At 35.1% G+C, this 24,046-nt stretch overlaps 1 protein-coding gene and 1 pseudogene across 1 annotated transcript in view; one reads left to right on the plus strand and one right to left on the minus strand.

Annotated features, from left to right (window-relative positions):
- Positions 1 to 368: 368 nt before the first annotated feature.
- Positions 369 to 24,046, minus strand: part of LOC104891416 (protein DJ-1 homolog B) — a 45,292-nt gene continuing 21,614 nt past the window's right edge. Inside the window, exon 8 of the mRNA XM_048642825.2 lies at positions 369 to 626. Coding sequence (XP_048498782.1) covers positions 420 to 626 — 207 coding nt within the window. The 3' untranslated portion in view covers positions 369 to 419. The remainder of the gene's footprint in view (positions 627 to 24,046) is intronic.
- On the plus strand, positions 19,087 to 19,261 carry LOC125497231 (U2 spliceosomal RNA; annotated as a pseudogene).

A 24,046-nucleotide genomic window follows, 5' to 3' on the forward strand; every position in this document is an offset into this window, starting at 1 on the left:
GATAGGCTGTCATGCTGATCATTGTTGTCAACACTCACCAGTTCTCTTAATTCTTCCGTATAGTTGTAGAGAGTCCTTGGGTAATTTCATCTTTTCTTTTCCTGTTTTAGGATAATTACGAGTTAATTAGGAAAAAGAAAACTTAAGTTTAAAGATCGTTAGGTCTATCTAGCCAACCAAAGAAAAAGATAACTAGGAGCTTGTGTAATAATTGGGTAGTTTCATCTTTTCTTTTACTTAACTTTGAATAGCCTCTAACATAAAGAAAGTATGAGGCAATTAAGCTCATTGCATTTAGTAACTCATAAACCATAAACCAATCATACCGCCACCCTTTATTTTTAAACATAAGACAACTGCTTACTCAACTGTAAATCTCATTTCTCCTTATAAGTCAAGAGATTATACACACAAAAAATCTATGGATGCACAAACAGCATTGTCTTTGCAAGTTCGATTGCCTTCTGGTGACCCAGAAATTTCTCGACTATAGCAAGTGCAAATTCCATGCTGGTGCCAAGCCCTCGACTGGTAATAAGGTTTCCATCAACCACAACCCTGTTCTCAATCTCACTTGGATCTGATAGCTTATTGCACATAGCAGGGAAGGCTGTAGCCTTCTTGCCCTGCAAATCAAACAAATTTATTTTAATATCCATAGTAAACAGAAGAAAATCACAGCAAAGCTCTCTTTTTATTCTTTTAAGTGTTAATTCTACAGATAAATGAAGCAGATATGGAATAAAAAAGATGAATCAAATGATCGACGATACACTGTTGAAGATTGTTATGCAACCACAGGCCAAAGGGACTTGCATCAATGGTAGCACGTGAACTCAGAGTGCAATACAAGATGTAGTCCTTGTGTAGAAAAACGTAAGCAAGAACAACTTCATCAGCCTTTTGTTTCCCATATAATTGTTCAACTAGTGTCACAGAGTATTCCATAGTAGTCCCTGCTCCTCCACTTGTCATGACAACTTGTCACTACTTTACCGTCCTGCTGAACCCTTGATTCAACTACAGTTTCTGAAGATGACAGTTGCTCCATAAAAGAAGGGCAACAAGTTGCCTATCAGACCACAAGTGCACTATTATATCCTATCCTCCACATGATCCAAACCAAAACAATAACAGAAAAAATATATAAGAAGCGCTTATGCCAAATGTCCATGAGCTCAACAGGTAAACAAAATAGCCAAGCAGCAGATTCAGGTGAACACAAATACTAGCTACATCAGATCTTACCTTTAGCCCTTTAAGCAAGCCCCATGAACCCAAGGCAACTTCTGGTGCTGCACAGATTGCAGCATGAAGATGACCATCTGTAGCCTGCTTCTCCACCATGCTTCTTAAGGTTGCAGAATCTTTTAAAGTGGTAGCACCAGGCATCCCCCTGTCAATAGATTCGGTACACTCAAAATAAATCACATGCACAAGAGGATTATTCCAAAAAGTATCAAGAAGCAAATAGACCAATGACCAATCCAAAGATGAGCCAAAAGAGGATAGATTTATTAAAAACCAACCGCAAATCTGAAACTTCTTGAAATATCGCTCTGTCATGCTTAATTACATGGTGAATCAAACACCTTAACAAGAAACCAAAACAAAATCAGACTACTCCTTCCTGTTCCAGGACATATAAGGTACTATATGAAACTGGGACTTATAACTTATAAGGTTGGATACATTATTCTTCTTGGGACTCCTGGCCTTCGCGATTTCATCGACGAAAGGAAATTACGCGTAGCCATTGGGGGATTCTTCAGCTACGGGCGCAGGTGCTCCAGGTAGCTTCGCCAGCATGCGAAGTATTTTCTTGATCTGAGATTCCAGGAGCGCAGCTTCTTAGTGGCAGGATCGCTCTCCTCCTCTTCTGGGTCTGATCTGGCATTAGGCTCCTCCTATTCGTCTTCGCTGCTACTTGAGTCAGTGAGGTTGAGATTGCGAGGAGTCACACCATAACCACAGGGCTTAGGAGCCTTGTTGCTTTTGACGGACTCCAGCTCCTTCCTGAGATTATCGATAGTTTGATGGGATTCAGATTGGGCGCAACGGAGATCTTCCTGAGCTCTCTGCAAAGCAGCTTTCATTTGCTCGACAGTATCATCAGTCATTTTTGGAATGAAATATATGTATATTTTCTTTTTGAGATTTTATGAAAATTTAGCTGTAGAGCCCCACGATTGGCGCCAAACTATTTATGCCAAATGATATGCAGGTAGCAATAAGAAGAATAGTTAAATGCAAAAAGGTAATGCAATGAAGATAGAAAACCAAAGATGGTGACGCGGAAAACCCCATAAATAAGGGTGAAAAATCGCGGGTGGCAATGAGTCCACCAATCCACTATTTCAAGGTGTTACAGCTTAGTCTAAGTACTTTTGTAATCTTAAAGAGAGCAATAACAATAATGAATGTAAACGATAAGAGCTTGTCTTTTTTAGATTTCTCTCCCTATACTTATACAAGTGAATTTCTACTTAACGTAGCTAGATTTGCCTGTTGGAAACTAACTCCTTCTCTTTTGCCATGTTCTCCTAGAATCAAGGGAATAGTTCCTTCTTCTACTCGATCATGGGCTCCGTCCTATTTTATAGGCTTGGCTTGCTATAACAATATCTTTTTAGCTCATTCTTCTTAAATAAGCGCGTGCTTCACTAAATTATTTGCTTGACTTCTTCATGTATCTACGGTCGCCATCTTACTCTTCTTAGCTGTCCTCCAGATAGCTGCCATAAAGGCCTTACCTGCGACCACCGGCTTAGGCAAAATATTCAGGACATAACATATACTAAACTGAAATCGCAACCAACTAAAACAAGAACCGCCCCAAAAACTTACAACTACCAACAAGGCCACCACCGGTAACGCCTCCAGTGTGTTGCGCGACCCAACTCTCCCCTGCTGCCGGACAACTGTCATGCGAAACCAATGAGGCGGCTCGGCAACTAGAAGTCGAGCGTTTTACCCTAAGTCCTTGACCTTAAATGGTAGTGTACGATTATGATGCGAAAAAAAGAAAGCGAAAAGGAAAAACCAGAAGGCATGGGGAGCTCAACGCCATCTACACTGGAAAGGCATGGAGAGATGGACGCCTCCGACAGAGCACCAAGGCTACTCCGATGGCGACGAGCTCTCTGAAACTTTTCGTGGGGGAAGGGGAAGTGTTTTGTCCTTTAGAGCGTTTTGCGAGTTATGACATAGTATTTTTCATTTTTTGCGAGTTATGACATAATTATGACACGGTGTATTTTTTCATAGTAACTAAATATTATACATTAAATCAATTGAATTTTTCTGAAAACTTGAATAAGTTTTGTGAAATTAAATTGTTGTTGATTAATTTTAATGAACGACTGAACTCGAAAATAGATTGAGCCATAGAGGTAGACAGATTAGGCCATGGAAATATATTTTTATTTTTATGTCATGTTGTAGAACCTTAAAGGTTATTAATGCATATAATTTTCAATTTCTCTTTAGTTTTTAGTCTTATACTCCCACTTGTATTTTCATTTAATATAAAATTTTGATATTTGTGTATTGTAGAATTGCATAATGAATCGGAGTAATAAAATAATAAATTTAATTTTACCCATATTGTTTTTTGTTCTGAATAAGTTTAGATTAGTTCATAATATTTTATTAAAAATAGTGCAAAGCAAATTAATTAAAAAGAACATACCCTTAATTCATAATTTTTTTTAATAAAATTTTGATATTATCTAATATAAATTTTAATTATTTTTTATCACTTGATTTCGGTCCAGGTTAAATTTTTCCACGTCCTTCTATATAATGGATGGTTGCAACTTTTTTGGGTTTTGCAAAATTGCAACTTTATTTGTAATTTTTTTATTAATCATTTAATTGTTCATCTTTCCAATTTCTTTTTTTGGGTTTTCTGATTGACATATTAAACGATCAAGTACTTACATCCTTATTTTAACATTTCTTTCAAAAATTTCGGACAAAAAAATTGTTTATTTTTCGATCTAGACAGAAAAATAAAACATTCAAAAAACTTGGACTTAATCATAGGTCTAATATATAAGCTCGCCCTTGGGCCTCCAAAATCTCAAAAACGGGGCTGGCGATCAATGATCATTTCTTTGTCTGCTAAAACAAACTCAAATTTATGTATTATAGGTACATAACTAGAATAAAGTCACGGTATTTATATGTGAAGTCTGTGATGAAGTTGAAAAGATTGAAGAGCAAGTGAATCACGGAGATCAACTTTGCAACAGACAAGGACAGGATGACAAAAATGAGGTAAAGATAACTTGTCTGCAATTAAATTTTCACTTTTATTTACTATAGTTCAGGAGGAAGAATCGCAAGAGATCGACTTTGCATGAGAAAGAGACAGAAAAACAAAAATGAGGTAAGATAACTTGTCTGTAATTAAATTTTCACTTTTACTATTTGTCACAGAGACATTTTCTGCTGAGTAGTGAGTTTGAATGATTGTTGTTTTGATAACATGCAGTTCAGGAGGAAGAATCGCAAGAGAAGTTAGCAATTAGAAGCATATGGAAGAACATGTCTCACACTTGATTAGCTATACACTATTTGTTTTAAACTTTTAATACCGTAGATGTCAAAGTTTATCTGTAGACAGTGGACAGGAGAACAAAAATGAGGTAATTAAAGATAAATTTTCTGCAATTAAATTTTCAATTTTATTATTTGTCACAGAAACATTTTCTAATGGGTAGTGAGGTTGAATGATTGTTATTTTGATAAATATGCCGTTCAGGAGGAAGAATCGCAAGAGAAATTAGCAATTAGAAGCATATGGAAGAACATTGCTCACACTTGATTAGCTATACACTATTTTTTTAACTTTTAATACCTTAGATGTCAAAGTTTATCTGTAGACAATGGACAGGAGGACAAAAATGAGGTAATTAAAGATAACTTGTCTGCAATTAAATTTTTAATTTTACTACTTGTCACATAAACATTTTCTGCTGGGCAGTGAGGTTGAATAATTGTTATTTTGGTAAATATGCAGTTCAGGAGGAAGAACCGCAAGAGAAGTTAGCAATTAGAAGCATATGGAAGAACATGTCTCACACTTGATTAGCTATACACTATTTTTTTTAACTTTTAATACCTTAGATGTCAAAGTTTATGTGTAGACAGTGGACAGGAGGACAAAAATGAGGTAATTAAAGATAACTTGTCTGCAATTAAATTATCAATTTTACTATTTGTCACATAAACATTTTCTGCTGGGTAGTGAGGTTGATTGATTGTTATTTTGATAATATGCAGTTCAGGAGGAAGAATCGCAAGAGAAGTTAGCAATTAGAAGCATATGGAAGAACATGTCTCACACTTTATTAGATATACACTGTTTTTTTTAAAAAACTTTTAATACCTTAGATGTTAAAGTTTATATGTAGACAGTAGACAGGAGGACAAAAATGAGGTAAAGATAACTTGTCTGCAATTAAATTTTCACTCTTACTATTTGTCACAAAAACATTTTTTTACTGTGTAGTGAGGTTGAATGATTGTTGTTTTGATAATATGCAGTTCAGGAGGAGGAATCGCAAGAGATCAACTTTGCAAGAGAGGGACATGAGGACAAAAATGAGGTAAAGATAACTTGTCTACAATTATATTTTCACTTTTACAATCTGTGACAGAAATATTTTCTGCTGCGTAGTGATGTTGAATTATTATTGTTTTGATAATATGCAGTTCAGGAGGAAGAATCGCAAGGGATCAACTTTGCAAGAGAGAGGGACATGAGGAAAAAAAATGAGGTAAAGAGAACTTGTCTGCAATTAAATTTTCACTTTTACAATTTGTCACATAAACATTTTCTTGTTGGGTGGTGAGGTTAAATGATTGTTGCTTTGATAACATGTAGTTCAGGAGGAAAAATCGCAAGAGAGCAACTTTGCAAGAGAGATTGACAGGAGGACAAAAATGAAGTAAAGATAACTTGTGGGAAATTTGATATGAAATCAATCATTGATTGTTGTAGCTGTGATGATGATTAACAGTTGTTCTTGGTGGTTGACAATTGATGCTAATGGTGATTGTTTGTGCTTGAGTTGAGTTGAGTTGTATTGTTGCATGATAACGGAGGTTGTTTAATGTTGTTTGAGTTTTTGGAGGTTAAGTGATAATGGGTTGTGTTGTGATAGTGGTAGGAAGTTTCTTGGAGATTTGATAATGGGTGCTATTGGTTTGCTATATTCCTCTCTTTGTTGTTTAGTCAAGTTGTTGAAATGTAGTCATTGCTCATATTCGTCCCTCTATTATGTTATACATGTAACACAAATCTTTTTGTTTCATATACCTTGTCATTTATTAGTAATGGTTTTTTCACTGGATTAACCTATTTATTACTAATATGCATATATATTAAGTTTCATATAATATTTTTCTATGTCAGATGGCAAAAAATTCTTTTCGTCGTAGTGAGAGTCAGTTGCAGAAAAAAGAAGGTTATAAAAAGTGCAAAATTTCCAACAGTTTCTTCGAGCCTGATGTTAGAGAAGAACATGTTAAGAGGGTGTGTTTTAGGCCTCCTTCCTAATCCTGAATTGATCATTTAATTTGCTAAGATTGTAATTTGCTGAGTTTGAACTAATCTGAAGGTTTTTTTTCTGAAATTCTCCCTCAAATCTTTCCATTTCTTAAACCTGATCCATAGGTACATAACGAGAATAAAGTTACGGTATTTATATCTAAAGTCTGTGATGAAGTTGAAATGATTGAAGAGCAAGTCAATCACGGAGATCAACTTTGCAAGAGAGAGGGACAAGAGGACAAAAATGAGCTAAAGATAACTTGTCTGCAATTAAATTTTCACTTTTACTATTTGTCACAGAAATATTTTCTGTTGGGCAGTGAGTTTGAATGATTGTTATTTTGATAAATATGCAGTTCAGGAGGAAGAATCGCAAGAGAAGTTAGCAATTAGAAACATATGGAAGAACATGTCTCACACAAAAATGAGGTAATTAAAGATAACTTGTCTGCAATTAAATTTTCAATTTTACTATTTGTCACAGAAACATTTTCTGCTGGGTGGTGAGGTTGAATGATTGTTATTTTGATAAATATGCAGTTCAGGAGGAAGAATCGCAGGAGAAGTTAGCAATTAGAAGCATATGGAAGAACATGTCTCACACTTGATTAGCTATACACTATTCTTTTTTAAAAACTTTTAATACCTTAGATGTCAAAGTTTATCTGTAGACAGTGGACAGGAGGACAAAAATGAGGTAATTAAAGATAACTTGTTTGCAATTAAATTTTCAATTTTACTATTTGTCACAGAAACATTTTCTGCTGGGTAGTGAGTTTGAATGATTGTTGTTTTGATAATATGCAGTTGAGGAGGAAGAATCGCAAGAGATCAACTTTGCAAGAGAGAGGAACATGAGGACAAAAATGAGGTCAAGATAACTTGTCTGCAATTAAATTTTCACTTTTACTATTTGTCACAGAAACATTTTCTGCTGGGTAGTGAGGTTGAATGATTGTTGTTTGATAACTTTAATATAATTTTATTTTAATACTCCTCATATGTTAAAAATATCGTATAAGATATGCCTAAATTAATTAAATTTGTTAATGATATATTACATAAAATTGATAATCAAATCTGTGCACCCAAGATTATGAATAAGCAAAGATAAGAACATTAAAGAATAGAGTGCGTCATTTTTTCTTTAAATAAGTAAAGAATCATAAATCCTAATTTATGATATGTAGCTAACAACTCATGCTTTCGAAAACATGTATATGGTTAATAGCAAAATAAAATTTACTTTAACAAACTTTTATGTATATATAATTTCTTATATTCTTAACTTTTATATTATCACTTTTATAGATCAATGGGTTAAATATTTAAACCCTGATTTTAGGGAACATAACATAAAGTAATCTTAAATTTATAAAACAATAAATTTCTTGTGCAATTTGCACGGGTCTAAAATCAAAAGCATGGCTAGGACAGTGGCCAGCCAAATATGGTGTAGGGACGGTGCAAGAAGTGAAGAGAGATGATAAACGAGAGTGTCAAAAGCGGGAGTAAGTGGATGTATGGCTTAGTGTAATTTAACTTTGACTATAAGGAAAGCAGTACAGAGCAAGGCCTATTTCAATCAACTCTTTTTGGAAAAGAAAAGTGTGACACGTGATCCGCCATGACATTAACTACATCAACCACTAACCACACGGTTAGAAGTCAGTTTTAAAATATTTTAAATACATGATTATAATATTTTAAATCAAAATTAATATTCATTACCATGATTTTAGGAGAAGCTTCTTAAAATCTTCCATTCATATAACAGAAAACTTGCAGCTCAAACCAAGGAAAACAGAGAGAATCGTCATCTTTGATTAAGAGTTTTTTATAGGGATATAATAGGGTAATATGGCATTTTGTGGGGATATACCTTACTATAGTTTTTTTGTGGGGATATACCGACCTAAATTTAAGTTTTGTTAAAAATGCCAAAAACACTATTTACGACGAGAAAGTTAAAAATGCCAAAAACAGAACTTAGAATTAGATCAAATCATCGTACTCAAAACTATTGTTCGGGCCTTAGTGTACAAATCATAATTACGAGTGTACAAATGAAATTTCAACTTTATATATAGGAGTAATAAAATAATGTGGGTAATGGGTAGTGAGTGTACTCTCAAATCTATTACTCCTATTATTATTTGGGTAATGGGAGTAACGAGTAATCTCAATCGCACTTAAATTGCAATTCGCGAGTGTATAATAAGAGTAATTCGCAAATGTATAATAGAAGTAACTCGCAAGCGTATCATACTCAATGAGATGTATACATTTTTTATAGAATGTACAAAGAGAAATGTTGTATATGAAACTGCAAGTGTTGGTACATAAAAACCCATCATCTTACATAACTAAGTAGCTTGCTTTTGGATCCGTGCAAACTGAACGAAAAAGTTTTATTTTATTAATATGAAGTATTATGTGTTAAAATTCCAATTTATATGATGGTAAGTGCTAAGTGTAGACCAATTAGTATTACTAATATTAAGTTGTATGGGTTAAAAACACTAAGTCGTGATTTTTCTTATTATAACAATTTTTAACAAAATAAATTTACGACTTAATATTTGACATACACAACTTAACATGAGTAACATGTAATCTATGATATAACTATTTCATATAAATACTTTTCGATAAGTTTAATATTTTAAATCATACAAGTAGTTTACAAGAAATTTCATATAAATTTAAGATTTTATAATACGTTCCTTGGAATATAAGTGTTTTTCGATATTCTAAAGGTCCCGTACAATTACAGAGATTGGCAGATTATGTAGATAAAGTAGGAGAGACATAAGAGATCGTTTGGGTAACATTATATGTATTATATAAAACTCAGAATAATTATCTTAAAGTCATGATAGAAAAATGTATAAACAACCGAGTATAATTAAATCGGTACATTCTATATGATATTTTAATATGTTTATCATATTTTCAGTAATAAAATGTAATAATATTTAAAAATTAGGAACGAAATTGACATTAAATTGGCCTTACTTCATGTTAGGATTAGGAAAGAAAATGGCTTTCTACTTATATGATTATAAACTAAATTTAACAAAAAATAATAATCTTAATTATATTATTTTACACGAGATCTTGCCTATAGTCCCTAAAATTTTAAAATATCCAAAATTATGTTATAGTTTATATGATGACTAGAATGTAGCATATTAGTTAATAAAATATTCGAGAATCAAAACCTACTTAATGGGAGGATTTAAGTCAGGAAGGATGTATATACGTACGAGGCATTGCTCAAGGCATGCTGCAAATCTGGGAGGATGCAAAGTCATGTGGCGGCCACAAATCAAAAATTATTTCAGCACGTTAGTGTGTATTTTATCATATTCTTAAAAGTGCGTGTCATATCTTAGCAGAAAAAACTCTTTGCGCTATTTTTTCATGAGAATAGGAGAATGATCATTAATAAAACGACATACTGCATCTACAATAGTAACCCTTATAATAAAGATAATATAAAACATCAATCTAAATGTTTTAAACCAAACTACTAATATAGATGCTTCGTGAACGCTGTTGTCATATGGTAATATTCCATATAGTTCTTTTTCAAGAAGCAAAAGGGGAGCAGGGGAGGGAGTAAGTTCGAACCAAGCAAAGGATGAGCCAAAACTGAGCAAGCGAGAAAGGAGATTCAAGAAAAATAAAGGATACAATCATTTAAAAGAACAAATTAAGTGCCATATAATTTTTTTGAGCCGTTAAATAGGTTTTTTATCTTTAAAAAAAAAGATATGTTTCTTTAAGTCAGTGGATTAATTTTTGAAGACATGTCCCATAATTTGTAATATTTCTAAAATAATTCATAGTGGGAATTACTAAAAGTAGACGATCATAGTTCCGATTATTGTGGTCAATTTCCATACAATATTTTATTTTTTTAATTGCCAAACCACAATAATTCGAAAATAGTTGAAATTTAGAATCATACGCATGCTTTGTAATTGCTTCAGATTTTGTTTAATATGTCTTTCTATATTTTTTAAAAGTAAATATATGTTACTTTGACATCATATTTTAAATAGATTTTTTAATACATAATTATTGTTAGCATTAAATATATTATGATCTTGAGTGATTTTAAGGTAATTTTTTAAATATATATATAAGTATTTTTTTTTTCTATTTTCTTCCTATTCTTATTGTGCGTATTTTCCACTACACTTCTTGACTTTAAATATCTTTCATTAACTATTAGTTAAAAATATTATCAATTGAATTTTAATAGAGTATTCAATGAGAAGAATAAAACAAGATCCCAAATAACCAATGTTATTAGGATACGGGTCCTACTTTGAACCGTAGAATCATAAGATCCGGATCGGGATTTTAACAACAATGTACATGACTATATTTTTCAAAATATTTTTTTTTTTTGAAAAAAGGTTGATAACGTGTTCTACCATAATATCAACTACATTAGTCACTAAAAGCAAGTGAGTGATTTTCCAGCTTTTTGAGCATTTTTATACATGATGATTGTAAAAAATTTTAAATCATGAACTAATATCACTCCACATTTTTTAAGAGAAACTGTTACGTAGTATGAAAATTTTTAGGCTACAACAGAAACATTTTAAAGTCTAAAAATTATCAATATAATCACAAATTATGGATTTAAAATTTACAAGTACAATTCACGGGTTGTAAGCAATAAGTCCTAAGTCATACTTATTCAACTCATGGGTTGTAAGCCAATTTCACCATAATCAATCGGATCAATACTAATTATTACAAATAAGTGAGAAGTAATAATTGTAACACTCACGGGTCGTAAGTCGATTTCAAATTATTCTGAATTAATTTTTACATTTTTTACTCTTTCAACTTTATATGCATGCATTCTAATAATAATGCATTTAATAGATTTGGAACAGAAAAAACTACTTAATAAATTAAAAAAATTACGTGCATTATGACCGAGGGGGCCGTTTTCAACCACGGTCAATTTTATGTTGCCTTTTTCAGAGTGACGAGCAAAAATGGTATGAAATTCCTTCTGTTTGATACAGAACATTGTGTACGTACAAGTACAACAAATATAGTTTACAAGGAAGTGTTTGAAAACGTATAAATTGATTTGAAGATTACATGTGTAATTATTGTTCTTTACCCAATCTTACTTTATGATTTTATAATTTTGTGTGATACGGGAAGCTACGTGATTGTTATTTTGTGACTTTCAAAATATACTCCATAATAAAGCTAAAAATACTCCCGCGCATTATGCACGGATCATAAAGCTAGTTTCTTTAAAAAAAAGTAGTAGAAACAAGCACACTTTTCTAGCCTCTCCCCAACACTAACCCTAAAAGCACAAAAACACTCGCTGGTGGTCGGCTTAAGCGTCGCGCTGCTCTTCGATCGCCTGCGAGCCTACATGACATCAAGTTAGATAGTTTGTAAGCTTCGGGTTTCCCTCCTCGTCCTCCGTTTCGTGTCAATAATCCTCCGTCTTACCCTCCCTTGTGTGTTTCTTCTTCCCCCCTCCTCCCCTGTGCATCCCTCCAGCGTGTCCCCGTCCGTCGTATTTCCCTCCCCCCTTTCACCTGTGCTCGTCGTCCTTTGGTTGGCTTGTTCGAGTCCCCCCTTCCATCCCCGGCTTTCCCTGTTAGGTATATCGTGTCTCCCCTCCCCATCCCCAGTTTGTGGTTAAGTCTTCCCCTTCCCCTAGTGTTTTGTTGGTTGTGTTGTGAGTCTTCCCATTCCCCCCCAGTTTTACGTGGTTCGATCGTCCCCTCGGACCCATTCCCCCATGTTGTTTCGGTACTAGGTTCCCCTTCCCTTCCCCTCTTCTGGTTCAAAATGGTTAGTTTAGTTTCCCTTTTCTCGTTCCCCTGGTTTAGCTTCGAGGTTTCGAAGCTCGCTGTTGGTTATGAGTTGTTCGGATCGTGAATGAGATTCCTTTTTCCACCACTTCCATCAGCTTGCCTCAATCATCACAATCATTGAACACCGATGACCTCCAACACATGCAACTCCTTATCAGTTTTACTTATTTTTGCTTTATATGGTTTGTAAGTGCTAATAAAGATCCTTTAGTTTTTCAACTTGGTTTTATGTTTGGTTGTATTAGCATTAGACTGTACTTTCTTTTTTAAATAATGCAAAAATTTTCGTAGTAAAAAAAAATCTGAAATTGTTGTACTCAATATTTAGATAAGTAACCAAGTAGTAGTCCAATGTCTTCTTTAATTGTCCCATTTCTCCCTTAAAGATCCTAGTTGGGAGGTTGCATCTTAGATTGAGGCTAAGTTTCCTACATAGAAATCCTTGCGCCTTGATGCAATCTCGTAGCAACTATTAAGTGTTGGTGTGGAAAAAGATCATGGGGGAATTGCACTTAACAAAAATGCAAGAAACTAAGTTACAAATTATCACTAAAATTCTCCCAGCAACATTTAGCATATCTACATAATCAAAGTTAGAATTTGTTTTTTCTTCCTTGTATTACTGACTTACTGTTCCTAAACTTTTCACTTTTAAGTATTAACACTTTAACAACTTGCGTGAATAAGCTATACAATTTCAAATCAATACCTACCCAATGACATACAAAAACAATAATAACGGATTGGAAGCTCCCTTTAGTTCGCTACACTTCTGCAATGACCTTTCTAGGTGCTGGAACATCAATTCCTCTATCGATCGCGCTCAACAAAGTAAAATAGAACCAACCACCTCATAGCTAAAGCTATTTTGACACGGTAGGGAAATTTTCCTATCATCTTTGTAACACCAAAAAATGAAATACTATGTCATAACTCGCAAAACGCTCTAAAGGACAAAACACTTCCCCTTCCCCCGCGAAAAGTTTCAGGAGAGCTCGTCGCCATCGGAGTAGCCTTGGTGCTCTGTCGGAGGCGTCCATCTCTCCATGCCTTTCCAGAATCGATGGCGTTGAGCTCCCATTCCTTCCGGTTTTTCCTTTTCGCTTTCTTTTTTTCGCATCATAATCGTACACTACCATTTAAGGTCAAGGACTTAGGGTAAAACGCTCGACTTCTAGTTGCCGAGCCGCCTCATTAGTTTCGCATGATAGTTGTCCGGCAGCAGGGGAGAGTTGGGTCGCGCGACACACTGGAGGCGTTACCGGTGGTGGCCTTGTTGGTAGTTGTAACTTTTTGGGGCGGTTCTTGTTTTAGTTGGTTGCGATTTCGGTTTAGTATATGTTATGTCCTGAATATTTGCCTAAGCCGATGGTCGCAGGTAAGGCCTTTATGGCAGCTATCTGGAGGACAGCTAAGAAGAGTAAGATGGCGACCGTAGATACATGAAGAAGTCAAGCAAATAATTTAGTGAAGCACGCGCTTATTTAAGAAGACTGAGCTAAAAAGATATTGTTATAGCAAGCCAAGCCTATAAAATAGGACGGAGCCCATGATCGAGTAGAAGAAGGAACTATTCCCTTGATTCTAGGAGAACATGGCAAAAGAGAAGGAGTTAGTTCCCAACAGGCAAATCTAGCTACGTTAAGTAGAAATTCACTTGTATAAGTATAGGGAGAGAAATCTAAAAAAGACAAGCTCTTATCGTGTACATTCATTATTGTTATTGCTCTCTTTAAGATTACAAAAGTACTTAGACTAAGCTGTAGCACCTTGAAATAGTGGATTGGTGGACTCATTGCCACCCGCAGTTTTTCAACCTTATTTATGGGGTTTTCCGCGTCACCATCTTTGGTGTTCTATCTTCATTGCATTACCTTTTCGCATTTAACTATTCTTCTTATTGCTACCTGCATATCATTTGGCATAAAAAACAATTTGGCGCCAATCGTGGGGCTCTACAGCTAAATTTTCATAAAATCTCAAAAAGAAAATATACATATATTTCATTCCAAAAATGACTGATGATACTGTCGAGCAAATGAAAGCTGCTTTGCAGAGAGCTCAGGAAGATCTCCGTCATGCCCAATCTGAATCCCATCAAACTATCGATAATCTCAGGAAGGAGCTGGAGTCTGTCAAAAGCAACAAGGCTCCTAAGCCCTGTGGTTATGGTGTGACTCCCCGCAATCTCAACCTCACTGACTCAAGTAGCAGCGAAGACGAAGAGGAGGAGCCTAATGCCAGATCAGACTCAGAAGAGGAGGAGAGCGATCCTGCCACTAAGAAGCTGCGCTCCTGGAATCTCTAACAAGAAAATACTTCGCATGCTGGCGAAGCTACCTGGAGCACCTGCGCCCGTAGCTGAAGAATCCCCCAATGGCTACGCGCAATTCCCTTTCGTCGATGAAATCGCGAAGGCCAGGAGTCCCAAGAAGATCAATGTATCCCAACCTTATAAGTTATAAGTCCCAGTTTCATATAGTACCTTATATGTCCTGGAACAGGAAGGAGTAGTCTGATTTTGTTTTGGTTTCTTGTTAAGGTGTTTGATTCACCATGTAATTAAGCATGACAGAGCGATATTTCAAGAAGTTTCAAATTTGCTGTTGGTTTTTAATAAATCTATCCTCTTTTGGCTCATCTTTGGATTGGTCATTGGTCTATTTGCTTCTTGATACTTTTTGGAATTTTCCTCTTGTGCATGTGATTTATTTTGAGTGTACCGTATCTATTGACAGGGGGGATGCCAGGTGCTACCACTTTAAAAGATTCTGCAACCTTAAGAAGCATGGTGGAGAAGCAGGCTGCAGATGGTCGTCTTGATGCTGCAATCTGTGCAGCACCATTAATTGCCTTGGGTTCATGGGGCTTGCTTAAAGGGCTAAAGGTAAGATCTGATGTAGCTAGTATTTGTGTTCACCTGAATCTGCTGCTTGGCTATTTTGTTTACCTGTTGAGCTCATGGACATTTGGCATAAGCGCTTCTTATATATTTTTTCTGTTATTGTTTTGGTTTGGATCATGTGGAGGATAGGATATAATAGTGCACTTATGGTCTGATAGGCAACTTGTTACCCTTCTTTTATGGAGCAACTGTCATCTTCAGAAACTGTAGTTGAATCAAGGGTTCACCAGAACGGAGAAAGTTAGTGACAATGGAGGAGAGCAGGGACTACTATGGAATACTCTGTGACACTAGTTGAACAATTATATGGGAAACAAAAGGCTGATGAAGTTGTTGTTGCTTACGTTTTTCTACACAAGGACTACATCTTGTATTGCACTCTGAGTTCACGTGCTACCATTGATGCAAGTCTCCAGCCCTGTTTTTGAGATTTTGGAAGCCCAAGGGCGAGCCTATATATTAGGACTCTGATTAAGTCTAAGTTTTTTGAATGTTTTATTTTTCTGTCTAGACCGAAAAATAAACAATTTTTTGGTCCGAAATTTTTGAAAGAAATGTTATAATAAGGATGTAACTATGTAAGTACTTGATCGTTTAATATATCAATCAGAAAACCCAAAAAAAGAAATTGAAAAGATGAACAATTAAATGATCAATAAAAAAATTACAAATAAAGTTGCAATTTTGCAAAACCCAAAAAAAGTTGCAACCATCCATTGTATAGAAGGACCAAAGGTGGAAAAATTTAACCTGGACCGACATCAAGTGATAAAAAATAAATAAAATTTATATTGGATAATATCAAAATTTTATTAAAAAAAAATTATGGATTAAGGGTCTGTTCTTTTTAATTAATTTACTTTGCACTATTTTTAATAAAATATTATGAACTAATCTAAACTTATTCAGAACAAAAAACAATAGGGGTAAAATTAAATTTATTGTTTTATTACTCCGATTCATTATGCAGTTCTACAAGACACAAATATCAAAATTTTATATTAAATGAAAATACAAGTGGGAGTATAAGACTAAAAACTAAAGAAAAATTGAAAATTATATGCATTAATAACCTTTAAGGTTCTACAACATGACATAAAAATAAAAATGTATTTCCATGGCCTAATCTGTCTACTTCTATGGCCCAATCTATTTTCGAGTTCAGTCGTTCATTAAAATTAATCAACAATCTAATTTCACAAAACTTATTCAAGTTTTCAGAAAAATTCAATTGATTTAATGTATAATACATAGTTAGTATGAAAAAATACACCGTATCATTGAAATTCTCAAATAATTATAATAATTCTTGGTCGAAAAAATAAAGTAATAAAATTCAGAATTTGTATAACCTAAAAAAGTCGAATAAAAAACAAAAATTGCAAAGAAAAGAGAGAAATTACCCAAAAATTTTGAGCATTTGACATTGAATTGAAAAACAAGTGGGACAATTGAAGAAGAAACTTAATTCGCAATAAGCTTAATTGTTGGCAGCATTTGCAGTTTTCAGTGATCTTTTCTTTTCCATTTTTTTCTATTTTTCCTTTTATTCTCTTTTACCTTTACTTATTTGGACTATGTGTTTTGAGACCGTGGGCACCTGCCCCTCTCGCCCATGCCCAAATACGACCCTGTTGATCACTTTCAATCATTAAATGCACTTCCATTAAACTTCACAGAGACAATATGAGTTGTATTTGCATCAGAAGGATGAATGTAATATAAGCTACTAAGATCTTGATTTCAGAGGTAATGAATTTGAAGTGGAATTTGGAGTTTCTACTTCAGGCATTTTGACAGATTTGAAGGAAATAGATTGAAATGGATCAGGTTTAAGAAATGGAAAGATTTCAGGTAGAATTTCAGGAAAAAAAAACCTTCATATTAGTTCAATCTCAGCAAATTACAATCTCAGCAAATTAAATGATCAATTCAGGATTATCAGAAGGTGAGCTGAGCTAACAAAGTTCAAGATTAGATAATAAAACCAAAGAAAATACAAGTTGAAATATCATTGGGGAAGGAGGCTCAAAACACACTTTCTTACACATGTTTTTCTCTACCATTAGGCTCGAAGAAACTGTTGCAAATTTTGGACCTTTTTAAACCTCCTTGTTCTTCCAACTAGCTCTCACGACGACGAAAAGAATTTTTTGCCATCTAACATAGAAAAAATATTATATAAAACTTAATATATATGCATATTAGTAATAAATATGTTGTTCCAGTGAAAAAACCATTACTAATAAATGAACAAGCTATATGAAACAAAATGATTTGTGTTACAAATATAACATAACAGAGGGAGGAATCTGAGCAATGACTACATTTAAACAACTTGACTAAACAACAAAGAGAAGAATATAGCAAACCAATAGCACTCATTATCCAATCTCCAAAAAACTGCCTACCACTATCACAACACAACCCATTATCACAAGACCTCCAAAAACTCAAACAACATTAAACAACCTCCGTTAACATCGTCCAACAATACAAAACTCAAGCACAAACAATCACCATTAGCATCAATTGTCAACCACCAAGAACAATTGTTAATCATCATCACAGCTACAACAATCAATGATTGATTTCATATCAAATTTCTGGAAAGAATCAAGAATGATGCGACTAATGATATCTTGACTTAAGCATCTCGAACCTTTTTTGTTTAAGACAATCAATTTTGAAGGAGAAACTCGATCTGGAGATTAGATAAAGATGAATAGTAACCAGAAATCTCTTCACAAACCAAGCAAATTCGCGAATTCCCAAATCAAATACCCAGAAAACATGAAACCCATAAAATTTTGCTTGAAAATCTTCAAGAAACACCCATTTAACCACAGGAAAACACTATAAAAAAAAACCCAGAATGATTCGCCGGAATTTTCAAGAAAGCCTAGAATTTAGGGAAAACTTCAAGAATCAATAATGGTTCAATCCAAGGTTTTAATGACACTAGATGAAGAAGAGTTAACGGAATAAAAACCAAAGACAAACTGAGGAAAATGAAGATAATTCGACTGGGTTTCCAAATGACGAAAATCAAAATTTCGGGATGAAGTCAGAATGCGAAGAAATTAGGATGAGAAGAAAGAAAGAATGAGCCAGGAAAATTCCTGCTCATGTCACAAATCTAAAATTAATAACTAAATTCCTAAGAAAATAACAAAAACTCAACAACTTGACTGCAATCGTAAATTGATGGTGGTGATACATAAACTAACTGAGATAAAAAAATAGGCACTACTAAAACCCTAAATTGTTCCATCCAAAATCAACTCAAAAACCTCCATCATAAAACAATCAATAAACTAAGAAAGAAACTTGTAACATTACTTTTTGAATCATTCGTGATTAATAAAACTAATTTGAACGAATCTGATCAAATTTTGATTTCAATTCTTCAGAAATTGAAGATTGAAAAGATAAGAACAAGATTTCAGGATTTGAAGATCAAAATCTAAATCATCAAAAAAAACTGACCTATGTAGTTTGATGATTTCTACAGTAATTCTGGCAGCTTCTAATGTTGATTTAGAACGGAAAAAAAGAAGTTTTAAAAATGAGATAAAAAATGCAGAAAAAAAAGTGTACTGACCTTGAGAGGAGAGAACCGGAAGAGTGTATCTCAAAGATGAAGATGTCTACTGGATTTTGAAATATTTGGGTATTTCGGTAATTTCAATATTTGGCTATAAACTCAATATTTCGCTTCAACTCAACATGAAATAGATCCAATACCTTTCTCGGCCTTTTGGCTAAGATCAAGTGTAGTATCTGTTCTTATCAGTTTAATATCTGATACGTGGGCCAATGGCCCACAACGATATTAAATTTATTGAAATAACAAGAAGGGAAACTTTCTCTCACTAAAAATTGAGAGCATCTCTCACTAAGAATTGTGAGCCAGCTGGATTGCATTCCTTCGGTGCAAAGTTTCTTCGATCTTCAGCCGCCTTTCTCATTTCTTCGGTCTTCAGCCGCTTTTTCCCATTTTCTTGCTTCGTTGCTCAACATCTGGCAGCATGCATGAATTCGGTGTGGCTTAGTGGCGGTGAGTGGTAATTCTCATCCAGGTTTGCCTTCGTTTTTTTGCTTCATATTATCAGTGTTCGTGTTTATTTACTCACCCAAATCCAAAAATATTCACTGTTTCATATTTAGGGTCTGTTCTCTTCGGCATAAAACAGCTGAACTGAACTGAACTGAACTGAACTGAACTTATCAAAGCTGAACTGAACTGAACTGAACTTATCGGAGCTGAACTGAACTGAACTGAACTTATCAGAGCTGAGCTGAACTGAACTGAACTGAACTGAACTGAACTGAACTGAACTGAACTGAACTGAACTGAATTGAATTGAATTGAATTGAATTGAATTATATAACATTGAAATAAATTGAATGTAATAAATATATAAATAATATTTTAAACAATAATAATATGAATATTAAATAATAATTATAATGATAAGTAATAATAATGAATAATAATAATAGTAGTATTTTGAATATTTTAAATGATAGTATAAATAAATAATATTAATAATCATAAATTAATAATAATAATAATAATTAATGATAGTAATGATAATTAATAATAATTATTTTATATTATTTGTATTAATATATTAATACTTGACGATGATATATAATAACAATAATATCTAAGAAGTAAATTAATATTACTATTATAATAATTATTTAATAACTTAAAAATATTTAGTAATAAAAATAATGATTGGGTTGGACCGCGAAATAACAATAATAATTAGAAACAACAACAATAATAATAATAATAATAATAATAATAATAATAATAATAATAATAATAATAATAATAATAATAATAATACTTAGTAGTAATGATATATATTTAAATAATAATAATAATAATAATAATAGTAATTAGTAAAATAAATTATACCAACATAATAATAATAATATTTAACAAAATGGTTATAAAAGAATAGAGCTGAACTGAACTGAACTGAACTGATCTGAACTGAACTGAACTGAACTGAACTTATTGGAGCTGAACTGAACTGAACTGAACTTATTGGAGCTGAACTGAACTGAACTGAACTTATTAGAGCTGAACTGAACTGAACTGAACTGAAAATAAGCTGGGGAGAACAGGCCCTTACTGTTGTTTTTCTTGCAAACCTATATATAACCTTAAAATGAGTTCTGGAACCCAAACAACGCAAACTGAAAATCTTCCCATTCGTTCCATACACAAACGCATGGGTGTTTTCGTTCCACAACCATCGTCCCAACCACCGCGATTACCGAATATTGAGTGGAATCACTCCGTTGTTGGGCGGTTTTTTGACTATGCGCCACCTACTACGAGCTTCATCACTAATATAGTGAATGATCACTGGGTCACTCGAGGTTCTATTAGGGTGCTTCGAACAGGTGATTACTTTATTTTCGAGTGCCAAGACCAACGCGACCGTGATGCACTACTTGATTGTCACACCACTGTTATTGATGGTAAATTACTTACCTTTCGTTCTAGTTCGGCTAATCAGGTGCCTTCTACCATCAACTTTAATTTAGCCACTATTTGGGTGAGAGTTCATAACCTGCCATGGCGATTTCTCGAGCATGATTGGACTTCCCGTATACTCTCACATGTGGGTGTGGTGGACTTTGTGGAGGATACGGGGCCTGGGTTAACTAGGGAAGCTTTTCTTCGTGCGAAAATGTTAGTTGATCTTTCTCGTCCACTTGTTCCAGGTTGTTTCTTGCCTTTAGATGATGGTGAAGTGGTGTGGGTGTATTTTAGGTATGAAGGGGTTTTTAAATTTTGTAAGCAATGTGGGTGTGTAGGGCATCATACTGCTAGGTGTCCTATGTCCGCCTATGATGCTCATCATCTTATCCATCGAAGGTTTTCGGAGTTTGAGCATGACGGGATGACTTTAATGTTTGGCCCTATTGAGACTCTGCTTTACACAAATATTCTCAAAGGATTACCTGATCGATTTATTTATCGCAATGCTCGTGTAAATTTGGCAAGGTTTGTTCCGGAAAATGACCCTTTTATATTTGACGAGAGGCATGTTGAGATTCATATGGTAGATTCTAGTTCGGAGGATGAGCCACGTAACTTTGTTTCACCAAGTTTACACGAACCTTCGCCTGAACCACCTAACATTCCTTCGCACCAAATAATCCTTCAGGCCGTGAATCCGATGCACATACAAATCCACCCATGACCTTTTCCAGGGGTTCTGTAGAAAGTGTTAACAGGGAAACTGAACCACAAGAAGTGGTGGCGTTGTCGGGGAGGCGTGTTGGTGTGGATGATATTACTTGTGGGACGGTTCGAAGGCTGGAAAATCAAACAAAGGTGCAGCAAGAGCCTTCGACGATGGTGGGGGGTGATCCGTCGAGTGTTCATGCAGCGGCCGAGGGTTCAGTTCGGGGGCCACGCCCTTTTCGTAGACACCTGGGTATTACCACAAGACTCCCAACCACCTTTCGCGCAGCTGTTGTTAGCAAGGTACCTAGTCCAGATACGGGTAAGGGTGATGGTGTGGATGGGGGAGACCCTCAGCATTTTGTTACTAGTCCTACTGGTGCTTGGAGTGATTTACATGGGAATGGAACTCTTGAGGCTTTGGTAGAACAAGGTTGGACATGGAATCAACCACCTGCACCAAATGAGGCCGGGCCTAGTGCATGGTGCACTATTCGACCACCGCGTTCGTCCGGCCAAGCGGGTGACATATGTGGTCGGAAATGCCATATTCGCAGCTACTCTATTGATGGGGTGGATGAACTCATAGGGGACTCAAGTTCAGCAAGCAAAAGTAGTAAAAAACAACGTCTTGCACAATGGGAAATTAAAGGTGGATTTAATCTTGCTTCTCCACTTGCACCAACTGGGTTTCAGACTAAGGCATTGACTGATGTGTCCATGGCACGATCAATGGGAGTTGAACCTGGTGATGAAGTTACTTCAAAAGTTTCGAAAAAGCGCAATGCAGCAACTTCTTCACCACTTCCAGCGGGGAAATGGAATTTTCAAGCGCATTAAAGGTAATGATGATGAGTCCACCCTTCATCACACTGAAGCTGATAAGATAGATCGTCGTTTTTCACTGATGGTAAAATTGTCAGATGACTCTCCTAGGGTAGTGACTGACCCAGACCAGTCACCACCTATTCCATGAATATCCTCTCGCTCAATTGTCGGGGTTTGACGTCCAGGGACGCTCCGATAATTCCGTATATACTCTGCTTGACATCTACAGTACATCCAATGTTTTTGTTTTTGCAGGAAACGAAATCTACAGTACATCATGTACAGGGTTTGCTTCATAGTACTAGGCCACGTAGTGTAGTAGGAGTTGATGCTGTAGGTGCTAGTGGAGGAGTGGTTGTTTTTTGTTGGGCTCCTTATGATGTGACTGTACTTAGTTCTATGTGTAACTACGTGTTTTGTAAAATCTCTGGTAATAATGGAATGATATGGTACGTTTTGTTCTTGTACGGGGAACCGAGTCATCAACTACGCCCAATGTTGTGGGCTCACCTGCTCCAATTATTATCTCCCTATCCCGATTTTCTCATTATTGGTGATATAAACCAATTAGATCATTATGAGGACAAATTAGGTGGTGATGTTACTATTAGGGGATGGGAGGATTTTACTAATTGGAAACATGATTTAGAATTACAAGATATTCCTTTTGTGGGACCTCGGTTTACTTGGACAAATAACCGAGAAGGGCAGGCTTGATTCTAGAGCGTCTTGATCGTACATATGGGTCGCCAGCATGGATAGACAAATATCCGCTTAGTTACGTGAAACATTTTCCAATCCTACATTCTGATCACTCAGCAATATTTTACCAGACAGCGCCACCATTTATTCCTCGGCGGCGACCCTACCAGTTTGAAAATTGGTGCCTTAAACATTCAGATATTCCGAAGATTATCACATCTGTTTGGCAAAGCCCCATTGCAGGATCTTCTATGTACTGCTTTACCAAACATCTTTCATTATTACGTCAAGATCTAAAGAGATGGTGTTTGGATCACAAGGTAGTATGCGGTATTGATTGGAAGGATATTTCTGAGCAATTGACTACTTATGCTGCGCCTATTGATAATCTTCAGCAAGGAAATGCTTTTATGAGTCAAAGACAACAGTTACTGCGCCAGGCTAATTTGGCTCATACTTACTGGTCGCAACGCTCTAAGGATAAGTTTCTTCAGGATGGTGAACTCTCTACTAAGTTCTTTTTTTAATAAATTGAAACAGAAACAACGTTCGGCTTACATTTATCTCCTCAAAACTGCGGAGGGTGATTGGACTGACGATGTTCATGCTATTTCTATGGAAATCCTGCGACATTTTAAAAAGGCTTACATGCCTTCCACTTTTACGGAGCCTGATCCAGCGTATGATGAAAATATTGGCTTATTGCTTCGGGAACTAAATCTTCCACAACTTTCTGCTATCCAGCAACAACAACTCCTTCTTCCTTTTTCAGAATTAGAAATTCATGATGCCATGTTTGGAATTGGGAATGCTAAGTCTCCAGGGTTAGACGGTTCTACAGCAGAATTTTTTAAAACGCATTGGGACCTGCTAGGGGTACCGGTATTCCAGGCGGTTAGTCGCTTTCTTACCACGGGATTCTTTTGAGGGAATGGAACCAATCGCTTATTATCTTA

This window comes from Beta vulgaris, chromosome 4, assembly GCF_026745355.1.
Source record: "Beta vulgaris subsp. vulgaris cultivar EL10 chromosome 4, EL10.2, whole genome shotgun sequence".
In the NCBI taxonomy this organism is placed as follows: domain Eukaryota; kingdom Viridiplantae; phylum Streptophyta; class Magnoliopsida; order Caryophyllales; family Amaranthaceae; genus Beta; species Beta vulgaris.